General features: G+C 42.9%; 1 protein-coding gene across 4 annotated transcripts in view; it reads right to left on the bottom strand.

Moving 5' to 3' along the window:
- TFB1M (transcription factor B1, mitochondrial) overlaps positions 1-21,766 on the bottom strand; it is a 48,415-nt gene extending 26,649 nt beyond the window's left edge. For 2 of the 4 annotated variants that reach the window (XR_013960323.1, XM_080663531.1), the window contains exons 1-4: positions 21,573-21,766; positions 18,315-18,466; positions 7,378-7,486; positions 6,074-6,225 (exon numbers count right to left, since the gene is read on the bottom strand). Coding sequence is in view for 2 of the 4 variants with exons in the window: in XM_080663531.1 (XP_080519657.1) it covers positions 6,074-6,225; positions 7,378-7,486; positions 18,315-18,466; positions 21,573-21,705 (546 nt within the window). In the remaining 2 variants the exon portion in view is untranslated. Of the gene's footprint in view, positions 1-6,073; positions 6,226-7,377; positions 7,487-18,314; positions 18,467-21,525 lie in introns of all 4 variants that reach the window. The other 2 variants (XR_013960324.1, XM_080663532.1) reach the window with 1 other exon arrangement.
- Positions 21,767-23,748: the final 1,982 nt, after the last annotated feature.

The raw sequence follows: 23,748 nt of genomic DNA, 5'->3' as shown, positions 1-23,748 counted from the left end.
GTCCTGTGCACCAAAGGGCTGCGGGTTCGAGTCCCAGTCAGGGCACATACCTAGATTGTGGATTCGATCCCCAGTTGAGGCACGTATGGGAGGCAACTGATCGATGTTTGTCTCTCACATCAATGCTTCTCTCTCTCTCCCTCCTTCCTCTCTCTATAATTAATCAATAAGAACATCTCTTTGGGTGAGGGTTAAAAAAAAATTAGGTATACTTCTTTCTAAAACGTATCCTGCTTCCCCGGGCTCTGAGAGCTCACTGGACAGTGTACAGCTCTTCTGAGACACAGGTCACATCAGGAGTAGTCCTGGGGCAGGGGACGAGGCGGCGAGCTCTCCGAGGTGTGTTTACTGCGGGCTTTCCCTTCCCGGCTCCACTGTCCCGCGGCGACCTCTAACAGCCCCTTTCACTTTGCCGCCTCTAACCTGCTGTGCACATGAAAACTGCACAATTTGGCTTACAAGGTATTTTGCCTTAAGCAAGAATAAAAAAGAGGTTTCAATCTGAGATGCTGAGAAAACTTCCTATGGGCTAAGTTAACTGTAGACTTTGTAGCATCTGCTTCGCTATTCAGAAGCCACCCCTCAGCTCACCCTTTTTATGTTAAATGTCTGGCTCCTGTCTGTGTTTAGACAGTTGAAATTACTGGGAAGTTGAGTTTATGGCAAGTGATGACATGCTACAGTATATCTGACAAAATAAACTCTTCCTGACTAAAATGGGAAGCCAAAGAGTATACATATATTCTCAAGCCAATATAAAAAATATTATAGAGACAAAAAATGGAAGTACAGATTTGCGTTAAAAACTAAGCTCAAATGGTCAGAAAAAAAAGCGCTTAATTTTACCCCTGGTAAAAAATTAACTGAAAATGCACTGTGCAAAGTGGCACAATTCAAAGCAGTTATATAAAACTAAAATCTACCGTGAACATAATCACAAAATTAGAATACAAGCCAAAAGAAATACCCAGATTTTAAAAAGTATTATTTCATCCTGGATTTTCTTCCAATATGTCACTTTACATCTGAAATGTATGTTTCCACAGATGAATTCAGATTTAAAAATCACTTGAACCAAAAAGCAAACGAGTGAGGCACAGAGGGCACGCTAACTGGATACGGAGACACACCTGAGTCTGTTTCTCTTAGAGTGCCAGGGGAGGGGCTCCTGACCCTTAACCTGACCCACCCAACCTCGCAGCCAATACAGCCATGGTGGGGGACAAAACCTCGGGAACCACATGCCTCAGTTTAAAGAAAGCAGCACACGTATAGGGAAAATTCAAGCTCCCGATCAAAGAGCTCGGCAAAGGGCTTCATTAAAAGCTGGCCTAAGAGTTAAATGGTCAGTCACCCGCTGGAACATGAATGGGCATTTCTGTGGTGTATACATTACAGGTAAAGCTATGAAAATCCCAACGCCATTAGAAGACAGATGACTGCAACAGCAAAAGGCCAGGAAACCAAACCAGCTAATTTTTCACTAAAAGGAAATACCTGACCTTTGAGCTTTTAAAAGCATTCTGAGTCTAAGAAAAAAAAAAGGGGGTCAAAGAATTCACAAGGACAGTATTACTTTTTTCCCTTATTCATCTAAAAAAGTTTTAAGTACCAGGAGAAAGAACTGGCTTATACTTGAGAAGTGAAACAACCACACATCAGAGGCAGAGAGAGCGACGGAATTAATGAAGAGGTGACTCCCTTTTGCTGGGGATGTGACCATTAACCAGCCAGGGTCCCCTGGAGACGGGAGGAGGTAAGAGGCTGATGCTGGACCCGGAAGGAAAAGACCAGAGGTCCAGCCATGTGGAGAAGCTGAACATCATGACTTCAGCAGGAAACAGGTGACCTGTGTTCAAGTTCAGCTTTCCCTGTAATGGGCTCATGACCTTTTGGGAAACATTAACTTACTTGGAGCTTCGGTTTCATCATCTATAACACAAGGTGAGGTGAGATTTGTTAAGGTATCATTTATCGCTACAGAGTCTGATTCTATTTTACGAGCTGTAGCTTTATAGTGTCTAAATGTCTCTTAATGTGTGGGGGCTGAATTCATACATTCAGGCCTTGCAGTCTTACAGAGAAAAAAGAGGACCATGCTCATTTGTTTTTTAACTCACAAAGCTAAGCAAAGCAAATGTTTAAAAGTGCTTTCTGTGGGTAAAATACACATTTTCAAATATGACTGTCAAGGGCAAAGAGAGGGTATATAAGAAAAGGGTGCTATTATATTCTCCCACGGAAACTCCGACGTGCAAAATGTCAGTCAGTCAGAGGACCAGCGTTTCCCGTACTTCTAAAGCATTTCTTAAATCACAGGCTCACTATAAACGCTTTTCAATATTCACACTAAAATTCAACTAAAATCAACTTTCTTTGTTAAAAAAATAATTGCATATGAAGTTGGAGCAACGCTATTATTAATGACCACAACTGCCAGCGAGCCACTGAAAACATCACTCCACCTCTTAAGCCTCTGCTCCTTGCTCTTTCTCCCCAAAGAATCAGAGTACAAAGTATTTTGCATCTCTATTGTTATTCCAGAGCAGAAATACCATAATAATCATGTCAGCTGAGAAAAAAACGTCCAAGGACAAATCCAAAGGCTGAGAAAACCAGCACGGAAAACGGTTAGCATGGCCTCCATTCAAACCAACAGAAGAGACTTAACAGATTCATGAGCAGGAAGCGATAAAGACCTTAGGAAAGTGGGGACGGCAGCTTGGAGCTCCTAACAGACACACACGGGTTTATGGCCAAATACTCCAAGGCAAAGTCTCTCAGTCTCGGCTGTTCTCAGGCTGCAGCACGGGGAGGAGGAACAGAGAGCCCGGAGATCTCCTTGACTTGAGCGGACGGAGGCTGAGGTCGGGGAGGCCTAGGCAGCCAGCATTGTGGGCAGACCACTGGAGGTACACAGAGGCTGAGGTCGGGGAGGCCTAGGCAGCCAGCACTGAGGGGCAGACCACTGGAGGTACACGGAGGCTGAGGTCGGGGAGGCCTAGGCAGCCAGCACTGTGGGCAGACCACTGGAGGTACACAGAGGCTGAGGTCGGGGAGGCCTAGGCAGCCAGCACTGAGGGGCAGACCACTGGAGGTACACAGAGGCTGAGGTCGGGGAGGCCTAGGCAGCCAGCACTGAGGGGCAGACCGCTGGAGGTACACAGAGGCTGAGGTCGGGGAGGCCTAGGCAGCCAGCACTGTGGGCAGACCACTGGAGGTACACAGAGGCTGAGGTCGGGGAGGCCTAGGCAGCCAGCACTGTGGGGCAGACCGCTGGAGGTACGGGAACACACACGGGGTGGGGAGTGGGAGAGAGAGTAAGGAAATGAGGGAGAGCTCCTGAGATAATGCTCTTTATGTCTTAGGCGGAGCACAGATGTGTGAGTGCTTGAGGTTAACTAACTCCTCAAGGCTTGGCAGGCTGGAGAAAATACACTCGGAGAGCCGGACTAAAGGAATTCACAAAGAACTGGAAAGAGTTTGCATCCCCAACAGCTGAAGTGGAGGGGCCTTGAATTCGCAGGGCACTGGGCAGATTTCTCAGAAAGGTCCTGACTCAGTAGTGGGACTTACTTAGCCTCAGATTAATCGCTTCTGTGTGGTGAATCTGAAGACACAGCAATTGGGATTAATTTTTTACGTATGGCAAATTACTAACTTTTTTCCTAAGAGTTAACCCAATACGCATGCATTTGCTAAATGATGTCTTTCTCTGCTGATTTACAATCTCATTGTTATCCTATACTAAGCTGCCTGATTCCGGGCCCTCTAACCGCGCCGTGGTCTGTCTCACGCTGTGTCACGGTGCTTTGGTTATTAGAGCCTCACAGGCATTGTGACACTCCATAGGCAAGTCTCTCAGCACTCCTTTTCCAAAACGTCTTACCCATTCTTACAGGTCAGTTTCTCCACGTGACCCCTGGAACTCAACTGCGGTTTGAGATGTTATATAAACAATATATTTCTAAATAATATTTTTTACTTCTCTTTCCAATAATGATATATTTTATTTGCTTCAACCCTTACTGTATTTAGTGTCTTGTTTATTCATCACCAATTCAATCCTAAAGTCTCCCCAATGTTCATTATATGCAAACGTGATAGGTATTTTATGAAATTTCTGATCTGCTGTGATGTGGACTGAAGATTCCCTCCTCTCTAGTACTGGACCTTCCGTTCCTAGATTTCACACCGCCTTTCTTCTGTGGCTCCAATCAGACCAGTGCTTACACAGGCTTCTGTCATTATGCCACAGGTGATGCTAAAGGTCAGCGAGGGCAGACTTTTCAGTAAACAGTGCTAGGTTCACTGGGCTCATAGGAAATAGTACTAAAATTGCTTTCTACTTCAACCATCCACAACAATCAACCCCAAGTGGATTACAGACATGCATTTAAAAGGTAAAAGAATAAAGCTTCTAGAAGATGACGTAGACAAATACCTTCATGACCTCAGGCTATAAAATAATTTCTTCAACAAGACACAAACAGCACTAACCATCAATTTAAAGTTATGAACGTCAGCCCTTCAAGACACTGTAAAGAGAAAATAATAACATGCCACAGTGGAAGAAGATCTGCAACACATTTAACTAATAAAGGACGAGAAAGGGGACTATGTTAGACTCCTCCAAATCAACGAGAAAAAGACAAGCAACCGACAGAAAACTCAGTAAAAGGCACGCACTTCACAAAAAAGAACTTACCCCAAAGGCCAATAAACATGTAAGAATCATTAAAAACCAGCAAAGACAGAATAAACCACAATGACACACCACTCCCCCAGATTGACAAAAAAAAAGGGGGCAAATTAGGCAAAAGCACGTACTGGCAAGGATATAGAGCAAAATGAACTGGTGGGAATACAAACAGGCTCAATGACTTTTGAGAACAATTTAGCATTATCTAGCAAGGGTGAGAATTTGCAGACCTTCCAATCCAGCGCTTCTGTGTGCTATGTGCTCTGCCTGACATATATGTGTGTGTGTGTGTGTGTGTGTGTGTGTGTATGTATATATGTATGTGTGTGTGTGTGTGTATATATATATATATATATATACACACACACATACACACATACACACACACACACATATATGAATGTTCATGACAGTATGGCTCGTAATAACAAAATACTGAAACTATACAGGGTCTCCAAACAGGAGAATGGACAGGCAAATTACGACACAGTCAATGAGTGAGTAGTATATATTATACTATTTAATAGCAATATGAATGAGTCAGGATAAAGAGGATCCATGAGATAAACTTGCAGAGAATAATAAACCCCAAATTCACAGTGTTGACTACCTTTGCAGTAGGTGAAAGATAGGAGATAAAATCAGCACGAGGCATCCAAGAGAGTGTCAAAGATGTTGGCAATTTCATTACGAAGTTGACTTGGGCGATGGGGACTCGGGTGTTCTTTTTGTTAAGCCATACATATACATGGCTTAACATGTACTTAACTGTTAAGTACTCTTTTGTATTTACATGTCAGAACACAGCTTTTTAAAAACACTGATCGTCTGCAGATCCCCTCGCCTGCCCTGTAGGTTTACTTTCTGGAGAGTGAACCTGGAACACAACTGCTGTGGGCATGCAGGATGGCAAGGTGGAGGATTAAGTGGAAGTTTACATACTGAGTAGTGAGCCACTGACCCTCTCCCTATCTCAGCTCCAACTTGATTATAACATTCTTTAGCTGTCATCCTATTAAGGTCAACAAATCAGTGATAACACGTCACATGCCAATCCCTATGTGTCAGTGCATCACCACGTCGCACGGGTTCCGCCTTTCTTTAGCTGAGCGGGGGCTAGTTCCTGTATTCACCACACGCCTTCTTAGCTGGCGGCATGTCATTCCTTCTCTGCACGGAGAGCTGACAGCAGTGACATCTGCCGCCACCACCACATGCTTAACTTTTGGTTGTGCTGTTGCTGGGTTTGTGTGTGTGTGTGTGTAATGGAGTATCAGCTTTAGAAAACACAGCCTGACATACAAATGCAGTACTAGCTGGTCTTGGAATTTGATCGTGTGGTAAAATAGCCAGAAAAAAATTAAAACTTACCTCTGCCACTTCCTTTTGGAAAGTCAACGTCATCTGGGTTCTGCCATAAGCAAAAGGCCCATCTCTCCGCGAAACATTTTCAAGCCACTTGATTATGAGTGGAGTTGACACATTAAAAGGCAGATTTCCAATAATATGTACATTTGGAGGATCTGGTTGGCAGGAGAAAAACCAACTTGAAATGATTTCATCAATATCGTTTGAATATCATTTTAATTAAGCATAAAAGTCAAACTAAATACTAATAGCATCAAATAAAAATATATGAAAAAGTATGGTTGAGTATTTTTCACACCCTTTATTCTTCAAAAGCAATGTTTTTTGTTTTTTGTTTTTTCACAATCAGCTTTGAATTATTAAGGAAAAAATTGTACCTGTTTAGCATTCAGTCAGTGGAAGTCCTCAGATTTTTGGCTTAGGAAAAAGATACAATAAGAACTGCTTTGAGGAAAAAGAGCATTTGCTTTGGACATGAAGAGGTCAAGGTGCCTGTGGGCCCCCAGAGGAGCCTGCAGAGGGTCGGATGCCGGGGAAGTGGACACAGCCTGCGAGTGCCTGCGACATGCAGGTGTAATCCAGACAAATCGGTAGCAGAAGACACCCGAGAGAAAGAGCTCAGAAACAGGTGAGAGGTGGGTGAAAAAATAACCACCAGCAAAGGGGAGTTAGAGACAGCTCACAGCGACGTACAAGGAAAATCGGAGGGCATGGCATCAGGGAAGGCAGGGGAACCGGGATAACTGGCATAGGCTGGGGACACCGGGGAGGTCACTGCGGTGGGGCGGGGCCAGGCAGGTGCTGAGAAGGGCATGGGGTGTCAGAAGGCGGAGAGGGCCAGCACCAACCACTGCAGGAGCCTGACTGTGGAGGCCAGACACCTGGTGGCAGCGAGACCGGCGGGGGGGGGGGGGGGGGGGCACCAAAATCGCCCCTCCATGTGTTCTACAGGGTTTTAGGTTGGGGTGGCTGGGTTCACTAAAACCCTTCCTTTTTTACCACTTGGAAAAAGCAACACCTTATAGTTCACCTCATGTGCTAGCATAAATATGACAAGTTTATCTGAATAGAACCCACAACATTTGAAAAATGGGACAAATAAATTAGAAATAAGAAAGAGTAATAGATTTTATATTTTGGAAGAAAGGAGAAAAGCAGAATAAGATTACAATACATATTACCTATTAATTGTGTTTGGATAATTTTTAATATAAACATATAATAACATTTGTAATATATAATAATGTAAGTATTTCTACTATAAATAATAACAACAACAAAAAGAAAACCAATCCAAAGTCACTTACCATCCTCCCACTGTCGTTTAAGACTTTCTGGAAAAGCCCTTTCAACCTTAAATGTCAACACGTCGCCATGGACAATCCTCAGTTTTCCCGGTGCTGCATCAGAAAGCATCTAGTTCAGAAAGGTCAATAAAATGAGCTCATACACTTAGTCAAATACTGAAACTAATTTTTTTATTTTAAATCTATGCATTAGTAAATCAATCTGAAAAGCCAGAGACTAAGCGTTACTGTTAATGAACTCAAGTTCACAGTATCAACCGCAATAGCCTACAGTGGCGTTTTACTTTTAACATATGAATGATGGGACAGCAACAGATGAAAGTATGAAAATAGCTTACCATTTAACATAGGATATATTAATGATATTTTGACCCCCAGAATGACTTGTTTTTCTGTATAGATTTAGCAAAAACTCAACTCCTATCTGTAAGTTTTTAAATTAGAAAGCATTTGTAATATTTTTTAAAAAATCTTTATTGTTGTATTACATTTGTCCCTCTTATCCCCCCACTGACCTCCTCTAGCCCACCCCTACCCCTCGCCCCAGGCCTTCACCACCCTATTGTCTGTGTCCGTGGGTTAGGCATAATGCATACAAGTTCTTTGGTTGATCTCTTTCCACTCATCCACCCTCCCATGACTTCCCTCTGAAATTCGACAGTCTCTTCCATGCTTCTATGTCTCTGGGTCTATTTTGTTCATCAGTTTATTTTGTTCACTAGATTCCACGTATGAGTGAGATCATGTGATACTTGTCTTTCTCTGACTGGCTTATTTCACTTAGTATAATACTCCCCAGGTCCCTCCATGCTGTTGCAAATGATAAGAATTCTTTCTTTTTTACAGCTGCATAGTATTCCATTGTGTAAATGTACCACAGCTTTTTTATCCACTCATCTGCTCATAGACACTTGGGCTGTTTCCAAATCTTAGCTGTTGTAAATTGTGCTGCTATGAACAAAGGGGGTGTATATATCCTTTCTGATTGGTGTTTCTGATGTCTTAGGACAGTGGTCGGCAAACTGCGGCTCGCGAGCCACATGTGACTCGCGAGCCGCGGTTTGCCGCTCTGTTGACTAATGAGTTTGCCGACCACTGGGATAGGGGCTTAATCACAAGGAACAACAACAGCCTGTAATTTTTGGAATCGAGAGTCTAGGTGAGTGGTCGGCAAACTCATTAGTCAACAGAGCCGCAGTTTGCCGACCACTGTCTTAGGATATATTCCTAAAAGTGTGATCACTGGGTCAAATGGGAGTTCCATTCTTAATTTTTTGAGGAAACGCTATACTGTTTTCCACATGGCTGCACCAGTCTGCATTCCCACCAGCAGCGTATAACACATCTTCGCCAACACTTGCTGTTTGGTGATGACAGCCATTCTGACTGGTATGAGGTGGTACCTCATTGTCGTTTTGATGTGCACCTCTCAGATGATTAGTGACTTAGAGCATTTTTTCATATGTCTCTTGGCTTTCTGTATGTCCACTTTGGAGAAGTGTCTATTTAGGTCCTTTGCCCAGTTTTTGATTGGATTGCCTTTCTTTTGTTAAGTTGTATGAGTTCCCTGTAAATTTTGGAGGTTAACCCCTTATCGGATGTATCATTGGCAAATATGTTCTCCCATGCAGTGGGCTCTCTTGTCATTTTGTTGATGGTTTCTTTGCTGTGCAGAAGCCTTTTATTTTGATGTAGTCCCTTGTTTATTTTCTCCTTAGTTTTCTTTGTCCTAGAAAATATATTGGTAAACTATTGCTAGGAGAGATGTCTGAGATTTTGCTGCCTGTGGTTTCTTCTAAGATTTCTATGGTTTTACGACTTACATTTAAGTCTTTTATCCATTTTGAGTTTATTCTTGTGTATGGTGTAAGTTAGTGGTCTGGTTTCATTTTTTTACATGCACCTGTCCAATATTTCCAACACCATTTACTGAAGAGACTGTCTTTACTCCATTATATGCTCTTGCCTCCTTTGTCAAATATTAAGTGAGCATAATGGCTTGAGTAGATTTCTGGGTTCTCTGTTCTGTTCCATTGATCTATATGCCTTTTTTATGCCAGTACTAAGCTGTTTTGAGTACATTGGCTTTGTAGTATAACTTGATATCCGGTATTGTGATTCCTCTAACTTTGTTTTTCTTTCTCAAGATTGCTGCGGTCATTCAGGGTCTTTTTTATTCCATATAAATTTCTGGAGTGTTTGTTCTAGTTCTGTGAAATATGCCATTGGTATTTTAATAGGGATTGCAATGAATCTGTAAATTGCTTTGGGTGGTATAGACATTTTAGTGCTGTTGATTCTACCAATCCATGAACATGGTATAGTCTTCAATAATAAAGATAAATGAAAAAAACAAGGAAAGAAAGAAATGCTCTCACAGAACTACAATGTTGGCACTTAGCTAAAAAGAGCCATCTATAAGTTCGTATCATGTTAAGTGCCTCTGTATCCAACACAAAACTTGATTCTTTAATTTATTTTTGTTTTATTCATTTTTTAAAAATTTCTTTATTGATTATGTGTCCTCCCTCCATTACCCCCCACTCCTACCCCCAAACGTGATTCTTGAAGTTCTTGGTAAGTAAAACCAGATGCAGCCCCTGAGCTTATAAAGTTTAGAATGCAGGAATGAATATAGTCAATGAGAACAAACATCGCTCAAGTAGATTACAAAGGAGAGGCGACCCATCAGCTCAGGGAGCTCAGAGAACCTCAGCTCCATTTCAGGGAACCATGGCCTTGAGCACCCACGGTCTTGCTTCTCCAGCTCAATCCAAGCTAAATTCCTCTCCTAACTCTCTCCTTGCCTAACTCAGGCAACTGACAGGAAGGATGAAAGAAGCATCAAAGAGCCAGAGAAGGCACGGACCTCCTCTGGGCCAACACTGTGCCTTGCACATGCCTCTCTGTAGCTTATAACACCCGATATCACAATTAGGTGTCTGCAGGTTCTTCCTCCTGTAACAATGCACGCTCCATAAGGGCAGCAACTGTTCCTTTCCTTCTTTTTTTAAAAATATATTTTTATTGATTTCAGAGAGGAAGTGAGAGGGGGAGAGAGAGAGAAATGTCAATGATGACAGAGAATCATTGATCGGCTGCCTCCTGCATGCCCCCTAATAGGGATCATGTGCCCTTGACTGGAATGGAACCTGGGAACCTTCACTCCAAAGGCCAATGCTCCATCCACTGAGCCAAACCAGCTAGCGCAAACCTGTTTCTTATCTACCTCAAGGTCCCCTGCAGCTGCCACAGTACAGAGCGAGTACTTCTAAGGTATTTGATAAGTGGATGACCAGATGGCATTCAGTTTTTTGTGACACTGGAAACTTCCTTGCCTAGCCTGTGAGATTTGGGGTTCCATAAATTTGTAAGGTCCATTAGCTGTCAAAGACTTATTTCACTGATAACAGGCAGAATTACACAAGTAAAATGTTTCAGAAATACAGAGTTGAATTGTCTATATTGGTAAGAAGCTAAACATTTAAAGTTTGGGAATCAACTAGTTTAATATATTTAGCCATGGTACTTCAGCAAAAATGACTGTGCACCTCTGATATTAAAATATATGTGGATTATTTTAAATCACCACAATTTGTTAAAATTTAATTTGATGATTTCCAGACACTAAATCTTAGAAAACCTAATAACCTTAATATACTATAAATAAAAAAGGAGATAGCTCTCTATGGGATAGGCTCTTACTGTACAAAAACTGTGTATTTAATTATAGCATTTACTATCAATGAAGAACATTAGAATTTTTCTATAATAATATATCACATAATTAAAACAAAACAAATTAGCATACCAAAAACAAAGAGGCAGAACTAAAAGCCTATGTTTTACAATGTCAATATATACAAAGTAATTAAGTAATTAGTAATTAAGACTCAGACAAAACAAATCAACACAAACTAGGCTCCTTGGCATTAATTTACATGCTCTGATAACTCAACCATGTTTGAGATGTTCATTTTCCCACACTGACACACCAAGCTGCATATCAGGGAGCTGATATAACACATTTACCTTCCTTTCCTAGGTTCAATGTTACACTCTATTATGTATGTTCTGATTCCCCTTCAGGCTGAAGTCTCCTTCAATGACAACCAAACCCTCCCATTCTTCACAAGGTCTACCTCTCCCATGACTACTTGGTAGCCCGATCTTCCTCTTTCTCACTCCCTATTGCAGAAGGGATGCATGCTGGCGTTCACAGCTTTATGGGAAGGGTCTTTGGGGGAGAAAGCCCGCAAATTGAAATGGTATGACTCTAGACAACAGCCTTGCAAACACCTGAGGATATTCAGCAATGAGACACTTTCTAACTAACCACTCAGAGAGAAGACTGTTTCATTATCTTAATATTTGGGATGATGGGGGAGTGGGAAAGATCACCGTTATAGCCCCTCAGGAACCCAGAGGTATTACCTCTGCATACACTCCAGGCACAGCGGACTATCAGTGCAGGCACTTGCTTACAGCCAAATCTGTACCTTTACAGACATTCTCAAACTGTCCTATCTAGTTTTCAACCCTAAATTCTTCCAAAATGAGAAGTAAGCTTAGAGCAAGCATGTCAAACTCAAAGGCTAACACTGGCCAAATATGCAAGGTTTAAGTTATGTGGGCCGCAAAAAAACAAAAGCTTCAATTTTCATAGAAACGTAGGTTTATTTCGATAAAGACATGCTGAATACAAAGGGCTGAAATAAATGAGTAATGGTTAACATAAAATAACAGAACGTTTTAATAAAAATTAATTTTTTCTTGAACATTAACTTACCAGACACTGAATAACTGCACAAATTAATAAGCGTCACGCAAATAAACCTATTTTTCTTGTTCTCCGAAAGCGAAATTGTTGCGCACACCAAACAAGTCAGTCCAAGACTAATAACGTGGCAATCGGCTGCTAAAATATTTGCTGCTAGTATTAGTGGAGAGAATCGGTGTGCCTGCGCGTAAGGCACGTAAGGGAAATGAATGCAACACGGTTATAGTAATCAGTCATTAGCGAAAGTTGTAGTTCGTTATTAATAATGCTGTCTAATAAAAGCGTAATATGCAAATCAACTGAATAGCAGAACGACCAGTCAGCGGGGGGCAGGGCCAGCGAGCAGGTGGCGCCAGGCCAGCCAAGGCGTGTGCCAGTGGGCAGAGGAAGGGAACGGCGATGGGGGGTGCGGGGAGCAGTGACCAGCGGCGGTGGAGGGGCAATGGGGGGGGGGCAGCACTGTCCCCTGATCGGCCTGTCCAGTCACCTCCTGCAGAGGAAGGCCAGGCTGCAGCTTGGGCTGTGAGTAGGACATCCCCTGAGGACTCCCAGATTATGAGATTGCACAGGCCAGGCTGAGGGGACACCCTCCCCCTCCAGTGCACGAATTTTCATGCATCGGGCCTCTAGTTATGTATTAACAGGATATTGTAAAAATTAAGTTACAAGATTTTTATTAAAACGTTTCTTACATACCATTATATTGGCTGAGCCGCAAATCTGACGTGCTTGGCTTAGAGTAAAAGGACTCTTTAAATCCTAGAGATGTTAGCGCTCAGGACCAACATACTGAATTACAGAATTCTAACTCTCTGCTCAAAACATGGCACAATATAACGGAGAGTGCCTTTACTAAAGGAGAAGACAGAGGCAGGAGTACCCGCACGTGCTCACTAAGAACCTCTCCGCTAACAGTCAAGGTCTTGGTGCACGCTCCCCGCAGGGAGTAACTATGGCCCACCTAGGCACTTCGTTGGTGATCTAATTGGATGATGAAAAAATTTATGTAATTCTTGGAACTTACGTACCGTGATAAATTCCTTTAGAATAAAAACTGTACCAAACAGCCATCTTGCACACTTTATGCCACCTTCTCCTGGTGAGGGGCCCACGGCAGCCAACACTGTACGGTGGGCTAAGCACCGGCCACACAGCCCAGGACCATGGCCTTCTTCCTGACCCAGGAAGAGTCCCAGTGCTGCTGAAATAAAGGCTGGGCTAACGGTTAGGTAAACTACATGAGAATTAGAAAAACTATTAACAGAGGGTATGACAGGAGAAATACAGATTTATTCTTATACAGAATACACAGAAAAGACAAATGCCATTTTAAAAAAAATTCAAGCCATTACAACAGACTTTTTGAGGGTGAAGATTACAGCATTTCCACAGGTCAGCTTGCTTTGTGTTTTAAACAGGACCAGCACATATATGGTAGAAACTCATTTACTCAGCCTCATGAAAGAATTAGATGTTTGACTTATTACATTTTCTATTCAATGAACGTTTACTCCTTTAAGTGTTAGTGTTTCTTAAAAAGACATATATGGAAATCCTTATCAACTACATTGCACAATTCTCTTCTTTAAGCCAAGTACAGTGAACCCAGTTTCACCCTTTTCTTGATGGCCTCTTCATTTCTGCCTGTAGAGTAATGGCCTCAATGGTTATGACCCTTACGACTGTGCTTCCCCCCCCCACACCCGTTTTTATATTTGCTTTTTATAGCTGTTCTGCCACAGTAATAACTGTTACTTCTTGCTGTTGTCAGAGGGTCTGCTTCGAGCACTGATCTCTACACCTTTAACCTGAGGCGCAGTGGGCCAGGAAATCACTCTGCTGTAAGCCATCTTTTGTTTACTTGTTGTTTTTGTCTACGTTATGATTAATATGGTTTTAGCTACATCAATTAAGTTACATGTGTAAATTACATAATCATCTCATAGAAGAGAGTCAAGCTGTCTTCCCTTTTAAAAGTTTGCTCGAGATGAAAGAATTTCAAATTTTATCATCTCTGATTAAAAACAGCTCCTTCTGCCAGGATGACTATATTGTATTTTATGTCCCTTTATTATAAGACGACGAGAAGGGGAGTAATTGTAACAGCAACCACTGATTGGCTACTGCAATATATACCAGGCTCTTTACACAAATTCCTGTCTATCCTTGCAATAACTACCAAAGGTAACTATTATTCCCAGATGAAAGAGCTGAAGCTAAAAAAGGTTCAACAATAAGCTCAAGGTCACAAAGCTAGTGGTATACCTGAGATTTGAACACCAGCCTATTTGAGTCCCCATTCTGTTAACTTTCCACTTTGTCCATCAAGTAGAAATAATCACTGTTTACCTGTTATACAACCCAGAGACAATACTAACAATAATCACTGCCTTCCTATTTCCAAAATTCCACAAAATAAGCATATAACTTAAAGGTTAAGAAGAATCCTAGAACTTCTTACCCTGGACAAGATGAACTGTAAGGGACCAGATACACTCTTTTTCCTTAAATAAACAACGGACAAAACAGTCGAAACAATAATACACAGACAGTGGACATCAGAGAGCACAGGAAAACCTGCAGATCCAAGAAGCTCAACGAACCCCATGAACAAGAAACATGAAGAAAATGACACCAAGGCACATCATGACGAAACTGCTCAAAACAGTGATAAAGAGAAAAATATGAAGGCCAGAGGAAAAAAGACAGAGGGGCAAAGATGAAGATGACAGATTTCTTGTTAGAAACAACATATGAAGTCAGCGGAACAAAACCTTAAGGGCAGTGAAAGGACGCTGCCAGGATGTTTTTCAAAAAACGAAGACAAAACAAAACGTGTTTCAGACATATAAACGCCGGAAGTGACATCACAAACAGATTATAAACGCCGGAAGTGACATCACAAACAGATTCACACTACACGAGATGTGAACCAGGAAAAGGATACTAGATGGAAACACACACAAAACAGTCATCTCTTTAACACAGAATTGACTTTTAAAAGAAAAATCACGTTGTATGGTGAACCGTGTAACATATGGGGAAGCATGGCAATGAGCATACAAAGGAGAGAAGCAAGCAGACTACCATAGGCTTGTATGCTAACACTTAAAGATACGGGGATATGTGAAGGCGTGTACCGCACACCTTCAATATACCGCACACCTTCAATAAACCGCTAAACACCAAAAAAAGCGCTACAGCTATAGAATAACCTGGAAGAAAACGCAGGAGAGATTCTAAGCCCCACTGTTTCCACAGCACTGAGGATTTTTCAGTTCAAAGAAATAACATTACTGTTCTCCTATACGTCTTTCCAGGTCAGCACCTTCTGACCAATCCTTAATTAAAAGGGGTGTATAAAGCATGGGGTTAATAATTTAACTGATTAATTACATAAAAATTTGCACTACACTTACTAGGTATGAAGTATTCATTTAATTCTCATAACAATCGTATGGGCAAAGTGACAGAGAGATAGGTACCCACCAAGGTCACACAACCAGTAAATGGTAGAGCCTGAAGTTGAACCCACAGAGCTTGACACTCGAGTCCGAGTTCTTCACCACAGAACTGTACTATAAATGCTTTCACGATTAGAGGTGTTTTCCTTCTTTACAACGTGCTGATACTGAGACCTACATAATCACCATGTTCTTTCCCCTAAGCTGCCTCCTGATAATGTAAGAATTGAATTAAGATACAAATGACATACTTCCAACTGGAAGACATTTTATAAATTATTACAATTTCTTTAAAAAGTAATTCTATTAGCTTAGAAGTCACTAAAACGGACTCCTTAAAATAGATCGCTCTCCTCCTGCCTGTACTCAGTTTTATGATTAATTTAGTACTTCGAAAGGAAAGTGGTTTTACATATTGAAACATTCTCTAAAGGAAAAAGAAGTCTATTTGATATTTTAGTATCCAACATTTCTTTTTAAGGCAAACTCCTTTCCTGAACACAAGGCACCAAGGATCTTGCTTCTTCTACAGCAACAGGTAAGTCAAATATACATTTTTTTGCAGTGTGATTTACCTTGAAACTAACCTACTTATGTTTAGAAAAAGGGCACAAAGCTTCTTGATAATGAATGCTACACAATTATTCACTTTCATGGTTAAGTGACACGTTTAGTCAGTTCATCAGACAGATACACAGATAGTCAGCCTTACTTCCCGAGCGAGGCATTACCGAGCACCTGCTGTGTGCAGGGCACTCACATGTGGTAGAGATGCAGCAAGAAACAACAAACACAGAAGAACACAGAGACGGTGTCAGATGATGGCAAAGCTAACGAGGCAAGCAAAGCAAGGTGGTTAGGAGTGCAGGGACCTGGGGGGAGCACAGCTGAGATAAAAAGGGTGCAGTTGTTTTTTAAAGTCTGTCTTCAAAGATCTTTAGTTTAAATCGGAGAGAATATGTGAATTAAGATGGAGACGGACAGAAATGTGATTCACCTTCCTGCCCAATGAGAAAGAATTGCATGTAATATTGGGTGAGACCGAGGGTTAAGAAGTCTTTTTAAGAGCCAAATATCAGAGTATTCCCTATGCCGAAAAAGGGTTAGCTGATTCAGTCTGAGAGAATTATGTAGTGCTGTTCAGTTTCTTTTTATCATCTTACGATCTCACCAAAAATAATATCCCCACTTCCACCTCCAATTGAGATACAGTTCTTAAAATAAGAAAGCAGTTCAAAGCAAAAATTCAATATTAAATTCCACATTTGATTAAGGAATATGTACTACATAATATCCACAAATAAACTTATAAGTCTGAAACCAATTCTGTCAATAAAGACTGGCGAAATTAGATCAAAGTAAATATTACAAAATTTCGTAAAACATAACAAGAGGATATATAGCAAATAAGAAAAAAAATCACTAGGTTTCTTTTAAAAATCAGATGCATGCACACACAGCCCTAGATTTTCAAATAAATTTTCTCAGAGTGTTCCGGCAGAGATTAAATATTTTTCCATTGATACACATACATGTAAGTATTAGAATGTGCTAATTTAAAACCAACATAATCATGCAGATAATTTGACTGTTCTATTGGACTCACCTAATAATTTGCTAAAGTCTCTTTAAAGTTTTAGTTATGGGGGAATAAAAAGCCCTTCAGTCATTAAGTGTCCCTGATGAAGAATGATCACCGTTTGCCAACATTTAAAAAATGTATTTCCCTTCTTCTATCTTTTTTTTTTTTTTTTTCAATCCTGACCTGAGCCTATGTCTCTACTGATTTCTAGAGAGATAGGAAGGGACAGAGAGATGCAGGAGGGTGAGAGGGAGAAAGAAACGCCCCGACCAGGGATGGAACACACAACCTTGGTATGTGCCCTGAGGAGGAATTGAACCTGCAACCTTTTTCGGTACACGGGACAACGCTCCCACTGAGCCACCTGGCCAGGGCTGTCCCTTTTAATTTTAAATCCACACCTGCCTTCTTCACTTCTCACCTGTCTGTTTTAATTCTTTCCTTGAGAAGATCAAAACAAGTTTATCCTCTCCCCGCCAACCTGGACAGGTGGCTTTGAATGCCCTCACTCCAGGCTTCTCTTCTCTAGGTGTAAAGTGCCCAGTTCCTTCACGTATTTCTCATGTAATAACAGTTCCGACCGTTTTGAAGATGCACGTATCACTGCATTCACACCTCATCTTGAATCTATACACAAAGTGGTGCTACTCCATTCCTTCACTTTAAAAATGCTCTTCTATGAATGCCCAAGCTTAACAATTAGTCTCTCAATTAAGCCCATGTCTTCTCCATTTTCTGCTTGTAGAAATGATTTTCCGAACTTAAATGAAGTTCTCAGAAGTCATGCTGAGTCATTTGTACCATTATTTACCCTTATTTATTTTTAAAGGGAAGAGCCATAACGCCCACAGATATTAGATTTTTGAAAAGGTGACACAAAACAGCTAGTTTGTTTAGTGTTTTTATGATAGCAGGTTCAGTCAATCCTGGTCAACGGACCACGTGAGGAGGCGTTAGAAATGCAGCCTTCCAGGCCTCCAGACTACAAATCATAATCTCTGGGATGGAGCCTGGGGACCTGCAACCTGTCAAATTCTCAGGGACGGCGGGGCCTGAGTCCTGGCCTAAAGATTCCAAATGGGTTTCTAAAAAGACACTTTAACTATCTCACCTGCAATCCAGGAAGAAAGCGACTGTCCTTTTCAACCACCAGCAGTTCGGCAACGCTGGCATTGAGAATGGATCTTGTGATCCCCCCGGGCCCAGGGCCTACTTCGTACACATACGCATTGGTCAGATTGCCAGCTTTCCTTACAATTTTATCTGGAGGAAAGAAAGTTTCAGTTATCTTGATTATCTTGGCAAATTTTGATGTATGGCATTAAAAAAATAATCAATACAAATCCTTATCAGCCATTCCTTAATCAACTAATCCTTTATATACAATACTAGAGGCCCCATGCATGAAGATTCGTGCAAGAATGGGTCTTCCTTACCCTGGCTGCCGGCACCACCTTCGCTCCGGCCGGAGCAGCCTTTCCGCCTTCCCCCGCTGCCCAGAGGCCCAGAGCGGCTGGGGCCGTGCAGAACGCCTGCGTTGTCACCGTGGCGACAATGCAAGCGTACCGCCCCGCCCCCACTGCTCGGTGCCTGTGTATGCAAATTAACCCACCATCTTTGTTGGGTTACTTTGCTTCCTCACTCCTGATTGGCTGGTGGGCATCACGAAGGTATGGTCAATTTGAATCTTACTCTTTTATTAGTGTAGATTAATCTAACAATTTAACTCTTAACCTCAACCAACACATAGTGGCCATTCATCATCCTATCACATCACTGTTGAAAAGAACCAGTCCTTTAACAAAAAATAGGATTACTGTGACAAATGTCTACAGCTTAAATTGGCCTAACATTGTATTTTATGTTCTTCCTCCAAACCAATCATTTCCTAAGAGAATGGGCTGGTTAAGGATGCACCACTTTTTTTTTTTAAATATATCTTATTGATTTTTTACAGAGAGGAAAGGAGAGGGATAGAGTTAGAAACATCGATGAGAGAGAAACATCGATCAGCTGCCTCCTGCACACCTCCCACTGGGGATGTGCCCGCAACCAAGGTACATGCCCTTGACCGGAATCAAACCCAGGACCTTTCAGTCCGCAGGCCGACGCTCTATCCACTGAGCCAAGCCGGTTTCGGCGGATGCACCACTTTTTAACACTTGTTGAGCATTAGACATCTGAATGGACAAGACTAGTTTCACATTCAGAATTTTCAATGTTGCTATTTTAAAATCCAGAGGCAAAAAGTGCTGGCAGTCTCCATTTTCACCTCTAGATCTCTGGCTGCTGGACCATATGGCACTGGCAACAAGTTCACAGATCATAAGACTTGCAGAAATTGGGGTTCTTGGTCGTTTTCAGTTAGGAGTTAAATTTAGCCGTGGAGGTTTTTAAGCTTTGCAAACATGCAAGTTGATATGGAAAAGTTAAAATCTTAAAATATTCATCTACTTCTTTAAGTTAGCAGACCTTAAGAAATCATGGAAAAGCAGATTATTGAGGATTCAATGCAACCAATCATCACTCTGAAACGCATACAACCGGCTGGTCTTACTGACTGAGCTATTAAAACCCAAGCCAGCGGGCCTCCTGGCACAGTGGCAATTCAGTCACTGAAAACAGCCAGCACTTCTTGGCAGTGTTCACTGACACTGTCAAGTCTCATTTCTGCTTCTGTCAAAGAGAATTGACCTTTGTAGGCTTAGAGCGAGGCAGTCTCTCAGCCATCCCAAAATAGCTTTGTCTATTCAAGGTGCAGGAAGGGCTAGCACCCGCTCGCCATCTGTTTGGCACAGGCTTCCTATGCTTTCTCACGACACATCCTCACGACACGTTCACTATCCCGCTTCAACACCTCTGCACTTTTCATCTCCCTCGCCTGTTTTATTTGAACAGGTCGTCTAGAAAGCAAGTGGTAGAGCACGGGGCTCCAGCTCAGGTGTAAATTCCAAAGCTGATCCTTGCTGGGGTACGGACCAATGTCTCTCAGAGGGAACAGAGGTGATACATTAAGCACAGGCATGCTGGAGGGGATTAATATTCTCACTTTTAAAAGTGGAGAGCAATAGCAGGCCGGTGAGTGCCTTCTTCATGACAAATGCCACCTCGGAGGCACAGGCAATTCGCTAAGCCTGGGTTCAGTCTTCTCTGCTCCCACTGAGCTTCTCACCTCGGACAAGTACCTTAATGTCCCTTCATTTTGGTTCCCACAGAAGAGAAAAGAGTATCTAGATTAGGGAATTCACTCCCCGGGGGAGAATAAAAGGCTCAAGGAGAAAATACAAATGAAGAAATCTTTACAAAAATATAAAGACCTATATTTTCAGTCCTGAGAAGGGTGCTTTATACCTAGAATGTGGCTAATGACTGGCAGAAAAGGCTGATTCTGGTTACTACCAGAACCAAGTAACTGAAGGGGTGGGTCTTGTTGTAGGACCTTCCTTCAATCAACGAATTAAAAAACCGAAGCAGAATTAAGCTTTTACCCCAAATCCTCTTGCTACTAGCAGAATAAAGGCTCCAATTCCAAGAAATAAAACTTCTTAGTTGTGCTTTGTGGACGGTACTTAATTGAAGTGAAAATGAACTTTCTGGGTGTGATGTACTGATCTTTTCAGCTTCTGAGGAGGGGCCAAACTGAGTATCAAAACCTCAAAAACGGAATGTGCTCCAACAGTGAGATCAACGGGCACATCTGTCATCTGTTCCTGCAGCCTGGTCCTGGGGAACATCACTAGGAAACAGTGGTAGTGGTTAAACGAATGCAAAACTCATCCCACTGTGCGCTTCGCACAGGTGACTTGCATTGCGCAGCAGGAGCGGGAACGTCACCTTCCTAACCCTAAGCCCCTCGAGGGCAGGCTTGGCCCTTTTCACTGCGGCTTCGTGACTCCAACAGCAGCAGAGCTGGTTCGACATGCATTTACCGAAGGAGTGCTTGCGCCCTCGAGGACTTCTTAGACGCAACGAGTAAACGTTTGGCACTCTTTTGCGACAAGTTACGGATTAAAAAAAACAAAACCCCAACCCTACACAAATCTAAATTCAGGTAACTTCCGGGCGGAAAGGAAACCTAGCCAGCACGTGCAGACCCATTTCAGTGTCAACACACCCGCCTTCCCCAGCACCGCCCCTGCTCCTCTCGGGGCTGCGTCGCCCGCCCGCCCGTCCACAGAGCTCAGCAAAGGCCCGAGCGCGGGGGTCCGAGAGGCCACCACGCGTTCCTCGCGTTTGCTGGGCGCCGGGTCGTTTAGTAGCAAGTGGAGGAAGGGCCTAACCAAGGGCCGCGTGCACACATGGGCCTGACCCTGGACACCCACCCGCAGGACCCGCGCCCCAGGCCCCCAGGGCGGGGGCAGCCATCCACCTGTCAGCCTCAAGTCCAGGAGAAAATTCTGGGAGAGCTGCTTCGCCGCTTGCAGTTTGAACAACTTAATGATTTCTCGAATCGTGGGCAACGGTGGGAGACGGAAAGTGCCGAGCGCCTTGGAGGCCGCCATGAGCCTCCGCGGGGCAGTCCCAGCCTCACGCGGACCTTTCCCCGCGGCTCAGAACGCACCCGGCGGAGGAGGAGCCTGGAGGACTATGGCCCGCCTCCGGGCTCACCTCATTGGCCGGCAGTATCCGGTCGGAACTTGAGCGCCAACAGGAAATCCGGGCGCTCTCAGCGCGCAGGCGCTGCGTCCCGCTGAAGGCGGTGCAGGTAGGGGCCGCTGTTCCTCCGCCTCTCCTGGGTGGGCGGGGCGTTGGCCGGGACGCGGAGGGGAACCGAGGATGCGAGGAGCCCAGCAATCAGCCGCGGCTGACTGGCCGTACGTGGACGGTCCTGATCGCTGCGGAAACGCTGGTGATCAGAGATAAAACGATTGGGTGCTGGCCGGTGTGGCTCAGTGGGTGGAGTGTCAGCCTGCGGACCAAAGGGTCCCGAGTTGGATTCTGGTCAAGGGCACATGCCCGGGTTGTGGACTTGATCCCCAGTGTAGGAGGCAGCCAATGGATGATTCTCCTCATTGATGTTTTTTTTTTTTTTCTCTCTCCCCCTCTTCCTTCATCTCTGAAGTCAGTAAAAAATATATTAAAAACAACAACTCTATCTTATGGTTAGATGTGTATAGGACCTCGGCACCGCAGGGCGGAGGGCAGATTTCTAACTTCTCTCAGCCTTAGTGTTTCCATCTGTTAAGTGGACAGAATGTCTGCCTTAAGAGTGTGAGCACTAAACGAAAGAGGTCGTCGAGTGTGCGGATTCAGAACCTGGTGCAATGCGTGGCATATGGCAAACCTGCAATCCAGGGTGGCTGTTGCTGCTATAATCACCTAGCAGGTGAATGCGCCCAGAGGAGCTGTCAGCACGGTGTGTTAGTGAGAGGGTGAGAAGTAGAATCAGCTCTCCCGCCCCTTAAAATGTATACATCAATGAGAAAAACTTCCTTGCTCAGTATATGAGACTTTAGGAAGTGTTTTTGTGTATACTGAATATTTGTTCCTGAACTTTTCACTGACAGCATTGTGAAATCAATAGAATAAGTATACAGTCGTCTTGCCCCAACTTTGAATTAAGTCCTAAGGTAAGAAGGTTGGAATGAAAATTGAGAGGATCCAGCTTTTCATTCTTTGAATATTTGAATATTTCTCAGGCATATAGCTAAAGAAAACTGTTCCATTCAAAGAATGGAAGTTGGTCCTCGCCGGTTTGGCTCAGTGGATAAAGCATCTGCCTGTGGACCGAAGGGTCCCAGGTTTGATCCTGGTCAAGGGCATGTACCTCGGTTGCAGGCCCCTCCCTGGTCCGGGTGCATGCAGGAGGCAACCAATTGATGCATTTTTCTCACAGTGATATTGCTTTCTGTCTTTCTCTTTCTCTTCCACTCTCTCTAAAAATCAACGGAAAAATATCCTCAGGTAAGGATAAAAAAAAAAAGAAAAGAATGGAACTTGATCTTTTTCCTGTATCATGAGTCACATGGGCACTAATATTAGTAATACTACCTACAGTATTTAATAAAGAGAAATATCATTATTTTTAAAAAAAGAATTACTAGACTGAGTTTAGAGCAGAGGAAACAAAAACTCGGGTCATATAACTTAATGAAATTTACAAAGCCAGAAAGTTGTGGAACCCAGATCCAATCTAAGCTTCCTGACGTGCATGATGGCTGCTCTTGCTATTAATCTGCTTTGCATTGAGTATTATTGTCTTGTTTACTTTCCCCCAGTTTTCTTATTGCCCCTTCATGCTTCAAGTATTCAGCCTCTACTCGCAGAATGGGAAAGCCAAGGACAAAAGGGAAGGAACGTAATAATAACAATAGCCAACATTCTTTGAGCTTTTCCCAAAGTCCCAGACTTCACAGCTGAGCGCTTTACAACTATTACTTCAATAAGTATTACAAATCATAAAGTTTTGCCCTAGGCTGCCGCACAGCTAACAAGTGGTGGACTCAGGATTTGATTCTGTAAGTTTGTTCCCAGAGCCTGCTTTTTAAGCAGTGCCGTCAGTGTAGAGAGGTCATTTGACTTGCCTAGGATGCCACATCCAAGCA

Source organism: Plecotus auritus, assembly GCF_963455305.1.
Source record: "Plecotus auritus genome assembly, chromosome: 4".
Classification (NCBI taxonomy): Eukaryota; Metazoa; Chordata; class Mammalia; order Chiroptera; family Vespertilionidae; genus Plecotus; species Plecotus auritus.
This window is presented reverse-complemented; position numbering and strand designations above follow the sequence as displayed.